Here is a 21,376-nt window from a genome sequence, read left to right on the forward strand (position 1 = left end):
TGCTTCTGGCAGTTGAGTGGAACAGAGTATAGATAGTATATGTTCAAGAGGACATTCCCATTGTTAAAAGGGTCTATCTCTGAGACGTGGTACCATATAGACGAACCTCAGATGCACTGAGTTACATGAAATAGGCCAGACATAAAAGGACAAACGTTGTATGATTCCATGTATATGAGTGTATTAGGCTTTGCCAGAGAAACAGAGCTGATAGAATGTGCGTGTGCATGCACACATGTGCATATGTGTGTGGGGATAAAGGGATTATTGTGTGGAATTGGCTCATGATTACGAAGGCTGACAGGTCCCAAGATCTGCAGGGTGAGCCAGCGCGCTGGAGACCCGGGAGTACCAGTGGTATAGCTCTGGTCTGAGTCCAAAAGCCTGAGAACCAGGAGAGCTGATGGTGTGAATTCCAGGCTGAAGGCCAGCAGCTCAAGACTTAGGAAGGGGGTGGTGGGCACTGAGGGGGGCACTTGATGGGATGAGCACTGGGTGTTATGCTATATGTTGGCAAACTGAACTCCAATAAAAAAAAATTTTTAAAAGACTTAGGAAGGGTCAGCACTTCAGTTTGAGCCCCAGAGCCAGAAAAGCCAATGTCCAGGTTCAAAGGCAGGCAGGCGGGAAAATTCTGCCTTATTTTTTTTTCTTTTTCTAAGTTTTATTTATTTATGATAGTCACAGAGAGAGAGAGAGAGGCAGGGACATAGGCAGAGGGAGAAGCAGGCTCCATGCACCAGGAGCCTGACGTGGGATTCGATCCCGGGTCTCCAGGATCGCGCCCTGGGCCAAAGGCAGGCGCCAAACCGCTGCGCCACCCAGGGATCCCAAATTCTGCCTTATTTAGAGGAGGGTCAGCCTTTTTGTTCTACTCAAGCTTTCAAATGATTGATTGGAAGGCTAGCCGCTCTGTTCACTCTATCATTTGAATGTTAATCTCGTCCAAAAATACCCTCGCAGACACTCCCAGAATAGTGTCTGACCACATAGGCGGGCACCTCGTGACCTAGTCACGTTGACACACAATGAACAACTACCGTGAGATGCCTAGAACGGGCGGGTCCACGGAGACTGCAAGATCGGAGGTTGCTCAAGAGTTGGAGGAGAGGACGATGGAGAGTTCTTGTCCAACAGGTGGAGCTTCAGTTTGGCAAGATGAAGAATTCTGGTGATGGACAGTGGTGATGCTTGTTCAACAGTGTGAATGTAGCTCATGCTACGGAATCGTACACTTAAAGATGGTCAAAATGGTAAATTACGTGTTAGGTATATATTATCACGATGAAAAGGCTATCTCACCTAGAGCACCTGCTTCTTTTTTTAAAAAAATATTGTATTTATTTATTCATGAGAATACACAGAGAGGAGAGAGAGAGGAGAGAGAGACAGAGAGAGACAGAGACCCAGGCAGAGGGAGAAGCAGGCTCCACGCAGGGAGCCCGACGTGGGACCTGATCCCGGAACTCCAGGATCACACCCGAGGCTGAAGGCAACGCTAAGCCGTTGCGCCCCCCGGGGCTGCCCGAGCACCTGCTACTTAATGCATTGCTGCACTCGATGGGGAAAGGAGGCGCTCCAGCCTCCTCACCACCGAAAGCTCACCCCATGAACCTCAATGTGAAGATAACGAGCTGAAATCAGAGCAAAGAGAGGTAAAATGGGAGAAAAAGTAACATGGATGACCTTTCCTAAAGGAAAATGCTTGTATTAGTGTTATTAGGAGACTAAGCTTTGAGCAAAATGCGAGGAGAACTGAATGCACTAGGTGATGAACCCCAGAAGGGAGCCAAAGTAGTTGCAGGTAAGTAGCACCTCCTGGCATCTGGAAGAACCATGTTCAAGTCCACTCGGAAGGAAGCACTCCCAGTTTAGGTCTCCGAGATTCCCACATCCTAAAATGATAAGATCATAAATATCAGCAAACATGCAAGACAACAGGCCGACCCGACTTCAAGTGAGCAGAGGGGCGCCTGGCTGGCTCAGTCAGTAGAGCATATGAGTCGGTATCAGAGTCGTGAGTTCGAGCCCCACATTGGGTGTTGAGCTGAGTTTATTTGTTAAGATTGTATTTATTTATTTGAGGTACAGAACGCAAGAAAGCGAGCACGACTGCTAGGGGGGCAGAGGGAGAAGCAGACTCTCCACTGAGCAGGGAGCCTGACACCTGGCTCAACCCCAAGACTGCAGGATCAGGATCATGACCTGAGCTGAAGGCAGACGCTTCACTGACTGAGCACCGCCCCCCCAGGTGCCCTGGGTGTGGATCCTTCTTTAAAAAAAATAGTTGGGCAGCCCGGTGGCTCAGCAGTTTAGCCCCGCCTTCAGCCCAGGGCGTGATCCTGGAGACCCGGGATCGAGGCCCACATCAGGCTCCCTGCATGGAGCCTGCTTCTCCCTCTGCCTGTGTCTCTGCCTCTCTCTCTCTCATGAATAGATGAATAAAAATCTATAAAAAAAATTTTTAATTAGTCAAATTAAATCTTTAAAAAACAAGTGAGCAGAAACAATCAAGAAAGATTCAGTATCTGGGTAACATCAGATATTGATGAACTATGACAACTTAAATGACTAACTCTCCAAGACTGTTAGGCGGTTTTAGGAAAACACAAGTACTTTTAGAAATGAAAAACCTCATTGTTGAAGCTTGAAATTGAAAGAAAGACCTAACAGCAGATTAGACTCAGCCAAAGAGAATTTGGTCAATTGGAAGATCCAGCTCAAGAAGTTACCGAGGATGGCGCACGGGAGACGAGACATAGAAGGCCATACGTGATTGGAATCCCAGACCGACAGGGAAAATACGGTGGAGAAATGGCAAAACGTTAACTTTAAAAATAAAGTCACCAGTGACTTTACCTGCAAAATATGGATTTATTTCCGACCAGCAGAGAATTCCGAGGGGTAAGATGCAAGCGAGGGTGGAACCATAGGCGTCTGCAGAACAAAAGCGAGGCACGCCCTTTTGTACAGGAAAGGGGGGAGGCCGGACAGGCTGCTATCAACAAAAAGCCCATTGGAATGATCTGGAAGTTGGAAGTGTAGTGGTTTGTCGTGGGCTGAGTTGTGACGGTCTCTTATTGGGCGGGCTGCTGCGGGGCTGGGGCGAGGAGGGGTGAGCCTTCCTTCCTCCTGCTCTGGGGGTAACGGAGTGGAGCAGGCCTCCAGTCTTCCTGTTGGATTGGCCTGAGGACAAGCGGCAAGGGGTGCGGGCTCAGCCGGCGGGCCTCCCGACTCCACTCCAGAGGAGCTTTCCTTTTAGGAACCTTCACAGAACCAACGAGGACAGCCACGTTTGCCACTTCCATTCTGCATTTTACCGGAATCAGAGAAGTTAGGCAAGAAAAAGAAATAAAATAATAATAATAATAATAATAATAATAATGAAAAAGAAAAAGAAAGAAATAAAAGGCATGTAAGTTGGAAAGAAGTAGTCTCTCTTCACTGATGATATGAATATATATCTTTTTTTTTTAATTTTTATTTATTTATGATAGTCACAGAGAGAGAGAGGCAGAGACATAGGCAGAGGGAGAAGCAGGCTCCATGCACCGGGAGCCCGATGTGGGATTCGATCCCGGGTCTCCAGGATCGCGCCCTGGGCCAAAGGCAGGCGCCAAACTGCTGCACCACCCAGGGATCCCAATATATATCTTTATTGCATCGAACCAGCCCTAACTCCCCTACAGAGTTCCTGGGATACGAAGAATACTCTAAGTTCCTATTGACAAGTAGGTAGAAACTAAACCTGCCAATCCAGGTGAGCTAGCTGCAGAGCTCACTCTGGAGAGTCTAGGAGAAACCATGGAGAAAAGAGACGAGGTCAGTGGGAGGAAACAAATAAAATCATTTCTGAAAAGAGGAATTGCCGCCCTGAGTGAAGAAATCCTAAGACCTGAGACCTGTGGGTCAGAGTACTGGCTTCTGGAACCGAAAGCAAAGGGCTCGAAAGTCCGTAAGACTGAGGATGATGCTGTGTCTGGTGAGGGGCGATCCATGTCTCGTTGGCTTGGTGATGAACAGGAGCAGCAACCAACGAGTGGAAATCCGGTGAGGGTCCTATAAAAGCAAATATGACATCTCCGGACGCGAAGCCCTTTCTGTCCCATAGAGGAAATCGCACTTCACTTTATCAACAGTAGAGGGTGCGCCCGGCCTAATAAACCCCATACTCCAGCCCCTTGCTTCTCCCAGCCCACAGGAAATCGACTTATGGCTGGAACTAGGAATCCTAAAGAATTCCTCAACCAACCAAGACGGCTGATGAGTTCAAAGGTGTCCTTGTTCCTGATTTGTCACCGCCTGCTTCCTTGAAGACCCCATTGACTTTGGGCTTGGCAATGGCACCCATTCTGTCCAGTGGAATGTGAGTGCAAACAGAAACTTGAAAGATTTGATTTCTTTGACAGAGACTGAGAGAGGGAGAGAGCGCGCACAGTCGGGGTGGGTTCAGCGTCCCACTGGAGGTATCAGCTCGGCCGTGATGTCCGGGTTGTGACAGCCCCGCGTGGGTCCGCGTCATTGCGGAGTCTGCTGGAGATTCCCTCCCTGTGGCCCTCCTGCTTGTGCTCTCTCTCTCTCTCTCAGATAAATAAATAAATCTTAAAAAAATGTTTAACCAAAATCTCATAATGAGAAAACAGTCGCACAAGTTTACAATGTGGGACATTCTAGGACACAGCGGTCCTAGAGTTTTAGAAATGTCAATGTCGTGAAAGACCCAAAGCGCCCAGAGACTGGGAGTCTGTTCGAGATCAGAGGTGATTTAAAGACATATGATAAGTAGAGGCAGCGAGTGATTTTTAGTAGATCCTCGATTGGAGAAATTGCTCAAGCGACATCCTACTGACAACTGGACATTCTTAATTATCAGGCCCTGTTACGGCAATATCACGTTTGGCGGGTGTGACGATGGCACTCTGTGCCTATGAACGCCTTTTTTTTTTTTTTTTTTTTTTTGCTGTCTACAAGACATTTTATTTTTTTATTTTTGTTTTTTATGAATTTATTTTTTAATTGGTGTTCAATTTGCCAAGATATAGAATAACACCCAGTGCTCATCCCATCAAGCGCCCCCCTCAGTGCCCATCACTCAGTCACCCCCACCCCCCGCCCTCCTCCCCTTCCACCACCCCTAGTTCATTTCCCAGAGTTAGGAATCTCTTGTGTTCTGTCTCCCTTTCTGATATTTCCCACACATTTCTTCTCCCTTCCCTTCTATTCCCTTTCACTATTATTTATATTCCCCAAATGAATGAGAACATATAATGTGTGTCCTTCTCCAATTGACTCACTTCATTCAGCATAATACCCTCCAGGTCCCTCCATGTTGAAGCAAATTGTGGGTATTTGTCATTTCTAATGGCTGAGGAATATTCCATTGTGTACATAGACCACAGCTTCTCGATCCCTTCATCTTTCGATGGACACCGAGTCTCCTTCCACAGTTGGGCTATTGTGGACATTGCTGCTAGAAACATCGGGGTGCAGGTGTCCCGGCGTTTCACTGCATCTATATCTTTGGGGTAAATCCCCAGCAGTGCAATTGCTGGGTCGTAGGGCAGGTCTACTCTTAACTCTTTGAGGAACCTCCACACAGTTTTCCACAGTGGCTGCACCAGGTCACATTCCCACCAACAGGGCAAGAGGGATCCCCTTTCTCCACATCCTCTCCAACACTTGTGGTTTCCTGCCTTGTTAATTTTCCCCATTCTCACTGGTGTGAGGTGGGATCTCATTGTGGTTTTTTTTTTTTTATTTATGATAGTCACAGAGAGAGAGAGGCAGAGACATAGGCAGAGGGAGAAGCAGGCTCCATGCACCGGGAGCCCGACGTGGGATTCGATCCTGGGTCTCCAGGATCGTGCCCTGGGCCAAAGGCAGGCGCCAAACCGCTGCGCCACCCAGGGATCCCCTCATTGTGGTTTTGATTTGTATTTCCCTGATGGCCCGTGATGCGGAGCATTTTCTCATGTGCGTGTTGGCCATGTCTATGCCTTCCTCTGTGAGATTTCTCTTCATGTCTTTTCCCACTTCATGATTGGATTGTTTGTTTGTTTGGTGTTGAGTTTAATAAGTTCTTTATAGATCTTGGAAACTAGCCCTTTATCTGATACGTCATTTGCAAATATCTTCTCCCATCCTGTAGGTTGTCTTTGAGTTTTGTTGACTGTATCCTTTGCTGTGCAAAAGCTTCTTATCTGGATGAAGTCCCAATAGTTCATTTTTGCTTTTGTTTCTCTTGCCTTCGTGGATGTATCTTGCAAGAAGTTACTGTGGCCGAGTTCAAAAAGGGTGTTGTCTGTGTTTTCCTCTAGGATTTTGATGGAATCTTGTTTCACATTTAGGTCTTTCATCCATTTTGAGTTTATGTTTGTGTCTGGTGCAAGAGAGTGGTCTAGTTTCATTCTTCTGCATGTGGATGTCCAATTTTCCCAGCACCATTTATTGAAGAGACTGTCTTTTTTCCTGTGGATAGTCTTTCCTGCTTTGTTGAATATTAGTTGCCCATAAAGTTGAGGGTCCACTTCTGGGTTCTCTATTCTGTTCCATTGATCTATGTGTCTGTTTTTGTGCCAGTTCCACACTGTCTTGATGACCACAGCTTTGTAGCACAACCTGAAATCTGGCATTGGGATGCCCCCAGGTATGGTTTTCTTTTTGAATATTCCCCTGGCTATTGGGGGTCTTTTCTGATTCCACACAAATCTTAAAATAATTTGTTCTAACTCTCTGAAGAAAGTCCATGGTATTTTGATAGGGATTGCATTAAACGTGTATATTGCCCTGGGTAACATTGACATTTTCACAATATTAATTCTGCCAATCCATGAGCATGGAATATTTTTCCATCTCTTTGTGTCTTCCTCCATTTCTTTCAGAAGTGTTCTGTAGTTTGTAGCGTATAGGTCCTTTACCACTTTGGTTAGGTTTATTCCTAGGTATCTTATGCTTTTGGGTGCAATTGTTAATGGGATTGACTCCTTGATTTCTCTTTCTTCAGTCTCATTGTTAGTGTATAGAAATGCCACTGACTTCTGGGCATTGATTTTGTATCCTGCCACGCTGCCAAATTGGTGTATGCGTTCCAGCAATTTTGGGGCGGAGGCTTTTGGGTTTTCTATGCAGAGTATCATGTCATCAGTGAACGGCCTTATTGTGGGTTCGACGTGATGAAGTATTCAGGCGACATGCGCGCGTGTGCACGGGGGATAGAGACAGGGGGCACATCTCGGTGTGTGACACTCGGTGACTGTAGGCGGCGGGTGTCGGCGCCCATGACATTAGTGTCCCAGCTTCCCGAGGCCCGTGACGTTCGACAGTGCCTGGCTTCACTGCTCGCGGCCGCGGGACTAAAGCCTCAGTGGCCGGGTCACGGGACACGTTGGCGAGCGGCTGAGGGCGTCCGGCGGGGCTCCTGGAAGCTGCTGGAAGCGAGGGCGCGGGGGTGGGGGGAGGTCGGGGGGGCCGCGGGCCCTGCGGTCGGCGGCTCACGGCGCTGGGGGTCTCCTTTCAGGTCTTCCAGGGAAACCGGGACTCCTCCACGCCTGTGCGGAACGCTCTCGAACCCCCGCTGGTGGCTCGCTACGTGCGCCTGCACCCGCAGAGCTGGGCGCACCACATCGCCCTGAGGCTGGAGGTCCTGGGCTGCGACACCCAGCAGCCCGCCTGACCCGCGCCTCTGCGGCCCTGTCTCCCCTGCCTCCCCGCCCTGTCCCCGCGGCTTCCCGGGCCCTGACCCCCACCTCTCCAGCCTGTCCCCGTGGCCTCCTGGGCCCTGTGCCCCCACCTCCCCGCCCTGTCCCCCCACCTCCCCGGCCCTGCCCCCTGTCCCCCAAGTGCTCCCACGTTCGCCCTTCCCTCCCGCGGCCTGAGGCGAGGCCGCACCCCATCTGGAAGGCGTCCTCCGGCCGACAGCGAGGTCTGTCGCGCAGCCCCACGTCCTCTGTGCAGTGACCGCGTCTGCGGCGGGCGGAAGGTATCCGGGATGTGGGAGTCCGGTCTGGGTACCTGGGGAGTAAAGGCCCCGCTTGCCGTCGGCGCCGCGAAGCCCGGAGCGAGCAGGCCGATCTGGGCCTCCCTGTAGACGCGGTCATAGGTCCGTGTCCTCGTCTTCGGGGCTCAGGAAGGGCGACGACCGTAGCAGGCCTCACTGGGACCCCACGCCCACCGGGGCCGAGGGGACCGGAGGCCGGGAGGACCCGAAGTGTGCGACCCACGGCCGCGTCCACGGGGTTCCTGGTGCAAGAGGACAGGCCTTACACTCCCACGAGACGCGAGGAAATCGATGCTTTTCCCCCGAACTAGAGCACTTCGTGGCGACCGTGCTGGCGCTGCTGTGACCTCCTGGGAAGGCAGCCCGGCTGCCGCGGGGGATCGCGGAGCAGCGGGGGCAGGTGCACACGTTAGGGCGGATGCACAGAGGTCGGTAACTGGCTTCCCCGAGCAGCCCGGGAGGCAAGCGGCCCCCGGAGGCGACGTGGTTCTATTTCCTGGCAAAGGTCAGCCACCCTGCTCTCTCTTAATGACCCTGCTCTGGAATTCCTGTGCTATGGGCCAGATACACCAATTTCTGAAATGCTCTTGGATCTGAAATGCCCTTTGGCCCTCCTGCCGCTTTCCTCCATGACTGCTCACATAAAACCTTGACACACGCACAGCCGCCTTCAACAGATGTAGTTTCACACTGGAAATAAAAATGTGAACAGCGATCTTCGTGCGGATGCGCTGAATCGCAGGATGGACACTTTAGAAATCCGAATTAGTGAGTCAGGAACCAGACTAAACTGAACTCAGAGTAGAAAGTGAGATCATTTATGAGAGGTAAAAAAAAATAAAAAAAAAAATTAAATTAAAATGGAGCCTTGATCCAGGATAAGACTTCATAGAAGGCAAGAGACTGAAAAAGAAATGGGGGGTGCAGGATGAGTAAGTTCTAGAACTCTCTGCCGACGCTCTTGTGCCCGGGGTGAGCAACACTGCCTTGGGCACCGCAGAATGCCACAGGCTGAGCTATGCGAAGTGCTCTAACCAGGATAAAAATTGAAAGTTGCCAAGAGGAAGATCACACATTGGATGTGGTCAAATAAAACAAGAGGAAAAAATTTCTTTGGGATGAAATTACAATAATGATCATCAAACAAATTAGAATCCTCAGATCAGAGTCTCTTAGTGCAAAGCGGAATTAAAGAGAGACCAGAGCAAAACACAGCCTGGGGCCAGTGGGAAATTCCAGGGCGAATGTAGAAGAATGAGGATGTGCATTGTCTACCGGGTAAACCTGGGCGAGGAGCACACAGACACTATTGCTAACGCCAGAAAACCCGCGCGGTTCTAGAAGGCCGCTCCGTTAGCCGCAATCACCGACATCACAGCAAGTTAATTATCAGAAGATCAGGAAGCAAATTCACTCTCCTATGACAAAGTACTTTGTGACTTTCAGTGAACAAATATAATTTTCTATCACAAACATTTTATCAGACAATCTTGGGGTGCCTGGGTGGCTCAGCAGTTTGGCGCCTGCCTTTGGCCCAGGGCGTGACCTTTGAGTCCCGGGATCGAGTCCCACGTCAGGGCTCCCTGTGTCAGGTCTGCTTCTCCCTCTGCCTGCGTCTCTGCCTCTCTCTCTGTCTCTCTGTGTCTCTCATGAATAAATAAATAAAATCTTAAAAAAAGAAAGACATAATCTCAAGGTCACAAGTCAACAATCTTTGGAAGATACATATTAAAATGAGTCTGTCTTTCAATGCTATAGAACAGACTATACAAAAATCCAGCTTCACAAAAAAAAAAAAAATCCAGCTTCAAAATGACAAAATGCAGACTCAGACTCTATTGTTTATAAAATGACCATGAGGATTTCTGACCCTCTGACTGCCTAATCACAGGCTGATGACTGGCAGAGCGCTCCTAGAAACTTGCAGGTACAGTGTCACCATATTGCTAACCAAAACGGAGACCACTTATATGAGATATCTCAAAAGACCTAAATAATTGAGATCAGAAGACTCAATGTTACAAAGATGTTCTTCACAGACAGAGCTGTAGATTCAGCACAATCTCAGTGTAAAGTCCAGCGTGTTCTCACTGTGGAATCCAGCATGTGGAAATGTAAAAGGCCGAGAATAGCCAAAATATCACACAGCAGCATTTATCTTATTTCATTTTTGAAGATTTTTAAATTCATTTTGACGTAATCTCTAACCCAGCATGGGGCTCGAACTCACAAGCCAAAATCAAGAGTCACAGGCTCTGCCCACTGAGCTAGCCAGGCCACATGTATTTCAAAGCAACAGTAATGAAGACAATGTGGTACTGACACAAGGACAGATCGATAGACTAGTGGGACATATTATTTTTTTTAATTTTTATTTATTTATGATAGTCACAGAGAGAGAGAGAGAGAGAGGCAGAGACTCAGGCAGAGGGAGAAGCAGGCTCCATGCACTGGGAGCCCGATGTGGGATTCGATCCCGGGTCTCCAGGATCGCGCCCTGGGCCAAAGGCAGGCGCCAAACCGCTGCGCCACCCAGGGATCCCAGACTAGTGGGACATATTAGAATCCAGAGATAGACCCACATTATATATGGACACTTGATTGATGACAAAAGAGCCCCCCAGGACAGGAGTACTGGGCCAACCAGAAATCCTTGTGAAAAATTGAAATTTGGGGCGCCTGGCTGGCTCAGCAGTAGAGCGTGTGACTCTTGATCTCGGGGCTGTGAGTTCAAGCCCTGCACTGGGAGTAGCGTCTACTAAAACCAAATAAATAAACATACTTTAAAGAGAGAAAGCCATTTTTAAAAAAATGAAATGCGACTCCTTCCTCACACTGTACAAAAATAAAATTAGTCTCAAGTGAATTAAAGCTCTATGAATGGCGAACAATAGAACTTCTAGGAGGGTCATGGCAGGTGTCCTCACAGCATCCCCAGACCTTGCGTAGCTTCAGATCTGCTGTTCACGGACAGGCTGGGAGAAAATGTTTGTAGCGTGTACAACTGACGGGTGGGTGTGGAGCGGGTGTGCATGCTGTTGTGGTATGACTGTTTTGGAAGACCACCGGGCACTGCCTACCAAAGATGAGCCTGTGGATACCCCGTGGTGACTGTCTCGGGTAAGGACCTGACGACACCGGGGAGCACTAGGCATGACGGCTCCACGCCGGAGCCCCCCGACTGCAGACATTTCCTGCTGGCTCATTTTCATCGCTGGATTCCATGCTGTTCCATAGCATAGATCATAATTTGCCCTTTGCTTTCTGACCCAACTCTAAGGCATCATTCACGCTGGTTCCTCTGTGGACGTGACCATCTTTTCTTAAAAATTAACTTATGGGATGGGGCGCCTGGGTGCTCGGCTGGTGGAGCATCCAACTCTTGGTTTCAGCCCAGGTCATGCTCTCAGGGCCCACTTTGGGCTCCCCAGGTCGGGCTCTGTGCCTGGCAGGGAGTCCACTTGAGGGCTCTCTCCCCCTGCCCCTCCCCGCACTGACCCACATGCTCACTCTCTCTCTCTGTCTCTCTCTAAAATAAATAAATAGATCTTTAAAAAAATCAATGAGTAGGAGTTCTTTGCGTCTTAAGGATCTTAACCTATTATTTGTCATATATGTTATGAAATGTGTTGCCAAATTTGTCATTAGTCACATATTCTTTACAGTATTTTGCTTTGTGAAAGCTTTGGGGGTTTTTAAAAGATTTTTAGTACTTTATATGAAAGGGAGAGAAGGTGAGAGGATGCAACCAGAGGGAGTAGGTGGCAGAGAAAGAGGGAGAAGCAGGCTCCCCGCTGAGCAGGGGGGCCATGCAGGGCTCCATCCCAGGACTCGGGATCATGACCTGAGCCCAAGGCAGATGCTTAACAGGCTGAGCCACCCAGGGCCCCAAAACTTCACACTTTTTATGCCGTGAGTTTATTATCAGTACTTTCAAGTATGGCTTTGGCTTAGATGACATGCTTAGAGTCGCTCTTTTCCACACCAAGATGATAAATGCATCCACCCAGATTTTATTCCAATATGTACACGGTTTTATGTTTGTTCAGTCCCTGATCCATCTAGAATTTATTTATTTAGTTTATGTGTAGGGTTTTCCTTCAGTGCATCATCATATTAAACCATCTCTTCCCCCCCCCCCACAAATATGAAGTGCCACCTTCACCGTTTATCCAAGTGCCATGTGGACGCTACTGTAAGGGAGGGGACACACCCTGTGGCACATCACACATCTTAGAGTGGTTCGGGCCTGCGGGGAAGCACAGCTGTGGGTAAGAGGCAGAAGGTGCCTCTGTGTGCAGCTGTCCGATGGAGACCGGGGGGTGGGGTTCATGGATGACGTCATAATCAGTGGGGGGGTTCTGTTCGGAACCTCAGAGACGTTAGGCGAGGCCTCTGAGCTACTTCTGTGGACTGCTGCACTCTGAAGACAAGCCTACTTCTCTGGCTCCTTTGGACGCTGTCGCTGAGTCAGGTGAGTGGCCTGCCCCGCGCCTTGGGTCACTTTAAGCCCTCTCAACACTACCTGACTGGCTCCATCATAGATGTCGTGGTACTAGAAAGGCCAAGCTTGAATGGCCCAAGTCGGGGTTCTGTGTTCACATGCCAAGCAGCCCGCAGGAGGGCTGCAGGTGTTGGCTTGGTGCCTCGGAGGTGTCATTGTCTTAGCCATTGCCTCGTGGCCATCACCCTTAAGCCCTTAAACGGTGCTTGAGGCAGCACACGGGACGGGATGGCACCACCTCTTCTGTCAAGATGGAGAAAAGCCTTCCCAGGAGCTACCCAGGATGTCCCGTCCTTGTTCAGAACCCCCGTGCTGGGCCCAGGGATGGGAGACTGCTGGCTCAGGCCACAATCCGCCAGCCACTCATTCACCCCAAAACAGTGCATGGACTGGGAGCGCCTGAGGGGTAGGTAGCGAGCAGCAGTGAGCCCCGGACAAAGCCCCTGCCTCGCACTGCTGACACCTTCACCAGGAAAACACATAGGATCAAATAAACATGGAACAGAAATCCCAAAGTCCATCCTGATGAAGTGTGTGCGGGAAGACCGAGCAGGTCAGCTGATGAGGAAGTTAGTGGGGAGGCGGGTACGATCTGAATCCAGGGTCCCAGAAGGTGACATTTGAGCACTTAAAGTGGGTGAGCTAAAGAGTCGGGGGAATATTTGCAGGAGGGGCTGGGGGAGCCAAAGACTCCAGCCGGGAGCACAGGCTTGGTAAGCGGAAATCGGGCTGAGGTGGGGCGACCGGGAGGAGAGGGTAGGGCAGGGGGGCAGGGGCGCAAGGGGCCTCTTCTGTGCCTTAGAGCAAAGCCCACAGGAGGCTGGGGAGGCCAGGACGGAGGCCAGGACACCAGGCTGGGTGGGGGGACGTGGGGAGGCCCCGCGGGGGCAGGGAGCACTGTGACTTCTGGAATGGATGAGGCTGGGGAGTATAAAAGGAGAATGGAGGGTGACAGCCCAGGTTTGGGGGAGAACAAGAGCCGTGAGCTGCAGCCTTGGGTCGGGAGGCCGGGGGTGGGGGGGCCTCGTGGGGCCTCGGGGGAGGGGACGCGCTCGGGGCTCGCGGTGTCGCTCCGCTGGGGTGTCCTCGCTCTGTCCAGCCGCCCGAGGCCTACCCTGTGTCCTCTGCAGACCGAGCTGCCGGGGCGTTGGAGGCCGGCCATGGAGGCCCCCCAGCTGCTGACAGCCGCCGTCGTGCTGTGCTCCGCCAGCTGCCTCCTGCCCGACGGCGCGGCGCACGCCTTCGGTGTCCAGGACGAGGCCGAGGCGCTGCCCCCGCCGCGGGGTAGGTGCGCGGGCCGCCCGGGAGGCTCAGGGCCCGGTCAGCGCGGATCGGGTCAGCTGGAGCCGCCCCCCCCCCCCCCCCCCCCCGTCTCCCACCCTCCCGCAAAGAAAGAAGGAAACAGCCCTAAGGAGAACAGAAAAGCAGCGGCAGCGGGACGGCCAGGCCTGGGCAGCCAAGGCCGGGAGCCCGGGAGGCAGCGCGCGGCCGGGACCGAGGCCACTCCTGGGGACACCGGTCCCGGAGGCCCCCGCCGCAGCCCAGGTGGCCCAGGCGGTGCCCTGGCCGCGGAGGGGGGCGCGGCTGGCGGGCTGCGGAGCTGGGGACACGGACACCCCCGGGCCCGGGGTCGGGGCACAGCGGGGCTCACCTGGCGCTGCCCCATCCGATGACACGGTGGCTTTCCCGGCAGACAACCGCAGGTCCTGGCTGAGCAGCTTCCAGGACTACGTGTGGGACCGCATCAAGAGCTCCCTCCCCACGGCCACTGTATTCGCCTTCCTTTTCGCCATCGTCCTAGTGGGGCTCCTCTGCTGCCTCACGTAAGCTGCCAGACGGGGAGGAGGGGGAGAGGGAGGAGGCAGAGCAGGGAGGAGGGGGAGAGGGGACTCAGGAGGGGGAGAAGGAGGAGTGAGAGATGGAGGAGGGAGGACGGGGGAGAGGCAGGAAGAAGGAGGGAGGAGGGGGGCAGGGAGGAGGGGGAGAAGGAGGAGGGGGGCAGGGAGGAGGGGGAGAAGGAGGAGGGGGGCAGGGAGGAGGGGGAGAAGGAGGAGGGGGGCAGGGAGGAGGGGGAGAAGGAGGAGGGGGGCAGGGAGGAGGGGGAGAGGGAGAAGGAGGAAGAAGCAGGAAGAAGGAAGGAGGAGGAAGAGAAGGAGGAGGGGGAGAGGGAGGAGGTGGAGCAGGGAGGAGGGGGAGAGGGGACTCAGAAGAGGGGGAGAAGGAGGAGTGAGAGATGGAGGAGGGAGGACGGAGGAGAGGCAGGAAGAAGGAGGGAGGAGGGGGGCAGGGAGGAGGGGGAGAGGGAGTAGGGGGAGGAGGCAGGAAGGAGGAGGGAGGACAAGGAGGTAGGGGGAGAGGGAGGAGGGGGGAGGGGAGAGGGAGGAGGCGGAGATGGAGGACGGAGAGACGGAGTAAGAGGGCAAGGGAGGAGAGGCGACAGGGAGGACAGGGGAGAGGCAGGAAGAAAGAGGGAGGAGGGGGGCAGGGAGGAGGGTTAGAGGGAGGAAGAGGAAGAGGCAGGAAGAAGGAGGGAGGAGGGAGAGAAGGAGGAGGGGGAGAGGGAGGAGGGGAGGAGGCAAGAAGGAGGAGGGAGGACAAGGAGGTAGGGGGAGACGGAGGAGGGGGGGAGAGGGAGGAAGGGGGAGAGGGAGGAGGGGCGACAGGGAGGGCAGGAAGAGGGAGGAGAGGGAGAGGGAGTAGAAGGGGAACGGAAGAGGAGGGAGAAGGAGGAGAGGGAGAGGGAGGAGGGGAAAAAGGAGGAGGGGAGACGGAGGAGGGGGAGATGGAGGAGGGAGGAGGGACAGGGAGGAGGGGGACAGGGAGGGGGAGCGGGAGAGGGAGGAGGGGGAGGAGGCAGGCAGGAGGAGGGAGGCAGGGAGGAGGGAGGAGAGGGGCCCGACAGGCGGGGAACTGCACCCCCAGCGCCCCCCGCCCCCGCGGTCCGTCTGCGGTGAAGGCAAAGGTGAAGGCAAAGGTCAAGGCGGTGCATGTGGCTCGCGGGCAGCGCCCATGGCAGCGGCGGCCGCGGATAAGCAGGTTTATGACTGTTTGCTTTTCCACGGACTTCGTTTCCTCCTCGTTATCTTTCCCTTGGGGTCAGGGAGTGCTCGTGGACACCGTGTAATCGGGTTTCCGAGTGGCGCCAACCCCAAGGTCGAGGCCCAAGGCTGCTGGGCTCCTGTCTGCGCGGGCAGGGAAGGCCCACGGGACACGGCGGACCGAGGGGTCGGGCGATGGGAGCAGCGTGTCCCCAGGCCCGCTCAGCTGCCTCGCCGGCGGCGGGGGGTGGGGGTGGGGGGGGAGCAGAGGGCGGGGGGGGGGGGGGGGGGGGGGGCCCGGGCCGCCACGATCTCCAGCGATCTCGGGAGCCACCCGGGCCCTGCTCAGCGACACGCACCTCCGTGCAGCCAACAGACGGCAGCCGAGTTCTGCAGCGAAGCTTCTTGCCCAAGAAACCTACATGCGCGGCCGCTGTTGGAGCCTTGAACCCGCGTTGGGACCCCGGGCCTGGCTGATGTCGGGGACACCACGCGCGCAGGCCCGACACAGCCCGACCAACCCCACCAGCCTCCTCTCCCGTTAGCCCCAGTGGCAAAGACTGGGTTTTTTGGAGGGGGGAAGAGCACATGAGAGTGGGGTGCAGGGGACAGGGAGAGAGAGTCCTAAGCAGGCTCCACACCCCGCGCAGAGCCGACCTGGGACTCGATCCCAGGACCCCCAAATCACCACCATGTCTCAGTCGCGAGTCCGAAGCTAAACTGCCTGAGCCCCCCAGGCTCCCGGGAAGCGGCTGAGCCTTTATCCAGGCTGCGTGTGGCCAACACCGTGAGCCTGTCCCCAAGGGGCACCCTGGGCGGCATTTCTCCGTGTCCCCTACAGGGCGGCTGCCTTCCGTAGGGCCAGAAAGGTGACACAGGCCCCGGGTGGATGTCAGGCAGCCTGCGAGCCTGGCAACATGTTCGCTCTTCCCAAGCCCGGGGAAAGGCTGCGTCTCCCTGCTTGGGAAGCCAGCGCTCCAGTCCAGGGATCGGTGATCCCGAGTCCTGAAGTCCCCGCCACTGGGACAATGGCCACCAGCCCTGCTGCGTCAGAAGCAGCCAAAGTATCGGTTAAACACACATGCTCGGAAGGACTTCTGTGCAGAGGGCAGGCGACGTGCCAGAGGTGCCCTTCCCTCTCTGGCGTAGAGGGCTCACCCTGGGGAGCAAAACCAGTAAGCCCCCCCCGGGGCGGGCGAGCTGGCCGCAGTGAGGACGGCAGGCAAGAGCGGAGGCAAGACACGGCAAGACAAAAGACGACATTGATGAAAAACTGACGGGAGCCGGGCAAGTCCGGGTGTAAACGCTCATCTACTAAGGCTGAGCTCATCTACTTAAACACCTTATCCAGTTATTAAAAATACTTGAGTGAAAGTCACCGAGGAGGGCGCCTGATGGGATGCACGCTGGGTGTTACACTGTACGGTGGGAATCCAACTTCAACGAAGACAAGTGTTACATAAATAAATGGCAAAAAAAACCAAAAACAATAAATAAATAAATAAATAAATAAATAAATAAATAAATAAATAAATGTTCACATTACAATTGGCCCTTGAAAAAAAAATTTAAAGAAAGAAAGATTAGAAGGAAAACTGATAGATGTCGGAGGCACATTATTAACTTCTTTGTGGAAGATGACCAAAATAATACAACAGGGGAAAAAAAAAAACCCACTTCAATGTATGATTTTTTTTAGATATTACAAAAATAAAGGTATATTTGAATCTATGTCCATAAAGGGCACATGAAGACCCAGGAAAAATTGGTGCTTGGTACTAAGCACACGGTAGAGTCTCAATAATACAGATTTTTTTTGACATTTTATTTTGAAGGAATGTCTACCCTCAACGTTGGGCTTGAACTCACAACCCCGAAACCAGGAGTCGCACACTCCACCGACTGAGCCAGCCAGGTGCCCCAGTAATACTGGTTTTTAAAATTTTCATTTCATGGGACAGCTCCCTGGCTCAGTGGTTGAGCATCTGCCTTCGGCTCATGTCGTGACCCTGGGGTCAGGGTCCTGGGTTCGAGTCCTGCATCGGGCTACCCGCAGGGAGCTTGCTTCTCCCTCTGCATAGGTCTCTGTCTCTCTGTGTTTCCCATGAATAAAGAAAAATTCTTTAAAGATCTAGATATATAAATTAATAAAAAATGAAAATAAAGAATACATCTCACTGTAAGGATTGGACAGTTTCTCTGTGCTTCGGGACCTCTGTACTCACCTGTACAGCACTAGCTGCAGCTGTTACGAGGCCTTCAAGTAGTAGCTCAGCACCTGGTGGCAATCAGGGACACCGACTGGCGCTGTCAAGTATGTGAAGGAACGTGTGTAAGGAATTTTTACTATGGTTTATAATAGTGAAAAACCAGACACAACTTAAATGTCCATCGGCTGGTTACAGAAAGCACCAAATGTTCATACAATGAGCATTATATAGTCACCAAACACTGTTGTAGAGGATCGTTATATGGAATTGTATTCCTGAAATATTATTGAGTGGGAAAAAGCTGATTATAATAGAGGATATATAATTTAACCTAGTTTGTTATTAGAAACTAGAGGCCGGGCAGCCCGGGTGGTGCAGCGGTTTGGCACCACCTTTGGCCCAGGGCGCGATCCTGGAGAACTGGGATCGAGTCCCACATCAGGCTCGCTGCATGGAGCCTGCTTCTCCCTCCTCCTGTGTCTCTGCCTCTCTCTCTCTCTCTCTCTCTCTCTCTCTGTGTGTCTCTCATGAATAAATAAAATCTTAAAAAAAAAAAGGAAAGGAAACTAGGGGCACCTGGGTGCCTCAGTCGGATAAGTATCAGACTGTTGATGTCAGTTTGGGTCTTGATCTCTGGGTCATGAGTTCAAGTTTGATGTTGGACTCCACGCAAGCATGGAGCCTACTTACTTGATAATTTGACATTATTGATAATTACTTTAACATCTATAATAATATTTCCATCAAACTTACCAAACTACATAATGACATTATGTGAGTTAGGATATGGTATGGGAAACTATAGCAAAGAGACAAAAATATAGTGATGTAAGTCTGAAACTGTATTCATTTCTCTTTTTTTTTTTTGCATTTCTTTCTTTTTTTAATAATAAATTTATTTTTATTGGTAAAAAAATTTTTTTAATGAAAAAAATTAAAATAAATAAATAAATAAATAAATAAATAAATAATAAAATGACAATCTAAAAAAAAAAGTAGATGTACAAGGCAAAAATCTTTTAGGGCTCTTACCAAAGTAATAGACATTGGTTATCTCCTCGTGATGGTAAATGTGCAGTTGGAATCATTATTTCTATTGCTGTTGTTATTGATTTTCATGTTGATTTTCAACTAATTACACTGCCCAATCTTTCCAGAAGAAATTGTATTGTTTGGTTAATAAGTTCTTTAACAAAAATTTTATTTTTTTTAAAGATTTGTTTACTAATTTGAGAGAGAGAGAGCACAAGTGGGAAGGGACAGACAGAGAAGGAGAGAGAGAATCTTCAAGCAGACTCCCCGCTGGATGCCGAGCCCGAAGTGGGCTTTGATCCCTTGACCCATGAGATCATGAACTGAGTCGAAACCAAGAGTCACTTAACCGACTGAGCCACCCGGGTGCCCGTAAAGATACTTTGCAAGGAAGAGGAACGCCTGGGTGGCTCAGTTCATGGAGTGGGTGATCTTGGGGTCATGAGTTTGACCTCCACACTGGGTGTACAGATTGCTGAAAATAAAGAAAAAAATTTAATCGATCAATCAAAACAGAAGAAAAGCTACGTGACCGTACTTGTACATCGACCTCCCATCCCATCTATACGACGCTAAGACACATTCATAGCCTTATTGTCTCATCGAAGCATTTTGTCTGAATGAAATCACGGGGTTCATATTAAGGGGAGACATTGTCTAAAATCATCTGTCGGAAAAGGTAACGTGACCGCACGGTAACTGTGTGGACCAGGTCCCGGTGTAGTAACTTAAACTTAATTCATCAAAACAAAACAAAACAAAAACTTAGCTCATCGATTTGTCTTCTTTTCCCAGTTTCGCTGTAGGTGAACCAGTCTAACAAAGCGCTACAAGATTCCGTTGCGCAGAATGTGCTGTCGCTTCCAACGAGGAACTACGTATCAATCAAAATTAAATTATCTTCCATTTTAAAGTCTGTTTGCTTTTCGTTTCGCCTTTAAAACATGTGATTCGACAATGGTAATATGCTGTTTTGATTATAATAGTGACACGTACTCATTATAAGACAATTCTCACAAAACACCGAAAGAAGAAAATGTACCTGTGATCCTAGTGCACAGACACGCTCTGAACATCTTGCTGTATCTCCATTTGTTTTTTTTTTTAATTTTTATTTATTTATTCATGAGAGACACACAGAGAGAGGCAGAGACACAGGCAGAGGGAGAAGCAGGCTCCACGCAGGGAGCCTGACATGGGTCTCGATCCCGGGACCCCGGGATCACGCCCTGGGCTGAAGGCAGCACTAAACCCTTGAGCCACCTGGGGATCCCCTATTTCCTGTGTTTGTATGACCAGTTTTTCCCCAGGTCTTTTCTGTGTAATGAAAGTTCTGTGTTAATAGATGTCATGAGACAACAGGGTTCAGTGGTCAATTATGTTTGACAGACGCTGGATTAAATGGATTTACACGTTTCTTTGCTCCAGGACTTCCAAGTGACCTAATACATAAAAATGTATTTATGTATTTATTTGTCTATCTATGTATTTGAGAGAGAGAGAGCAGCAGAGGGGGAGGGAGGAGCAGGCTCCCCTCTGAGCAGTGAGTCCAACACGGGGCTCGGTCCCAGGACCCTGAGATCATGACCTGGGCAGATGCGTCCCGATCTCGGAGTCCTGGGATCAAGCCCCACATGGGGCTCTGTGCTCAGCGGGGAGCCAGCTTCTCCCTCTCGCTCTGCCCCTCCCCACTGCTCGTGCTCTCTCTCTCTCTCTCTCTCTCTCTCTCAAATAAATGCATAAAAAGAATTTTGTAAAAGGCCACCATGGATCTCCACAAGAGGCTACAATACACAGCATCTCCCCAATTTGAAGCTGGGATACTTCTTCAGGGAGTCCCCAACACCCCGAGGAGTGGCGGCGTGCATGCAGGCACACAGATGTGCTCGCGTGGACACCTTCTCTTCTCCCACGCCACGCGTGGCATTTCGTGGCCTGCCGCTTTGCCCACTGCGGGACACGTCACGGCCCATATGTCTCTACGTGGGTGCACGGGTGTGTGGGACTGCGGGCCGCTCAGCGCTCCCTGCGGCTCGGGGCCCACGTAGCTCCCCCACGGCGGGCTCCTCTCGGGTGTCTGTGCACGTTGAGGGCGATGCTGTTCTAAACGCAGTGCTGCTCCCAGGCTTCGGGTGACCCCTTGGCCCTGCGCCCCGGGCCCTTGGGGGAGCCCTGCGGCAGCCGCCCAGTGCTGGGCCGGGTCACGCACACCCGCTCACGGGCTTGGGAGCACCGAGCTGCGGGAGGAGTCGGATCGCTGTGGGGGGGGCAGCCCCGGGGGGTTCGAAGGCAGCCAAGAGGCCACAGTGACTGCGGGCGGAGCAGGCCCCTGGGGGCCACGGAGGCACCTGCGCTCCTCCTGGGGGTGACAAGGGGCCCCCAGACCGCCTGGGGCAGAGCAGGGCCTGAGAGCGACAGCTGTGTTCGGGGTCATCGCAGCCTCCAGGCCGAGGATATCGGGGAGCAGGGGCGTGGGGGGGTGGGTGTCACAATGTGCGGGTCCAGAGAGGGGCCGCCGGGGTGGGAGCCAAGGCTGGCCGGGTGGGGGGACACGGAGGCCCCCAGGCGTGTGGCCTGAGCGCGGGGGATGGAGGGC

The 21,376-nt window shown here is 52.0% G+C and overlaps 2 protein-coding genes across 3 annotated transcripts in view; both read left to right on the plus strand.

Annotated features, from left to right (window-relative positions):
- The window catches only part of F8 (coagulation factor VIII), a 148,528-nt gene extending 138,843 nt beyond the window's left edge, over positions 1-9,685 (plus strand). Inside the window, exon 26 of the mRNA XM_077888608.1 lies at positions 7,517-9,685. Coding sequence (XP_077744734.1) covers positions 7,517-7,672 — 156 coding nt within the window. The 3' untranslated portion in view covers positions 7,673-9,685. The remainder of the gene's footprint in view (positions 1-7,516) is intronic.
- A 1,950-nt stretch (positions 9,686-11,635) lies between these two features.
- Positions 11,636-19,693, plus strand: SMIM9 (small integral membrane protein 9). 2 transcript variants are annotated; one of them, XM_077888613.1, is made up of 5 exons: positions 11,636-12,470; positions 12,882-13,053; positions 13,631-13,784; positions 14,194-14,323; positions 19,576-19,693. In XM_077888613.1, exons 3-5 carry the CDS (start codon positions 13,661-13,663, stop codon positions 19,598-19,600), a joined length of 279 nt encoding a protein of 92 aa, XP_077744739.1. In that variant the 5' UTR covers positions 11,636-12,470; positions 12,882-13,053; positions 13,631-13,660; the 3' UTR covers positions 19,601-19,693. The 2 variants fall into 2 exon arrangements, with proteins under 2 accessions (XP_077744739.1, XP_077744738.1); XM_077888612.1 differs by lacking the exon at positions 12,882-13,053 and having other exon boundaries at positions 11,646-12,470.
- The last annotated feature ends 1,683 nt before the right edge of the window (positions 19,694-21,376 follow it).

Source organism: Canis aureus, chromosome X (assembly GCF_053574225.1).
Source record: "Canis aureus isolate CA01 chromosome X, VMU_Caureus_v.1.0, whole genome shotgun sequence".
In the NCBI taxonomy this organism is placed as follows: Eukaryota; Metazoa; Chordata; class Mammalia; order Carnivora; family Canidae; genus Canis; species Canis aureus.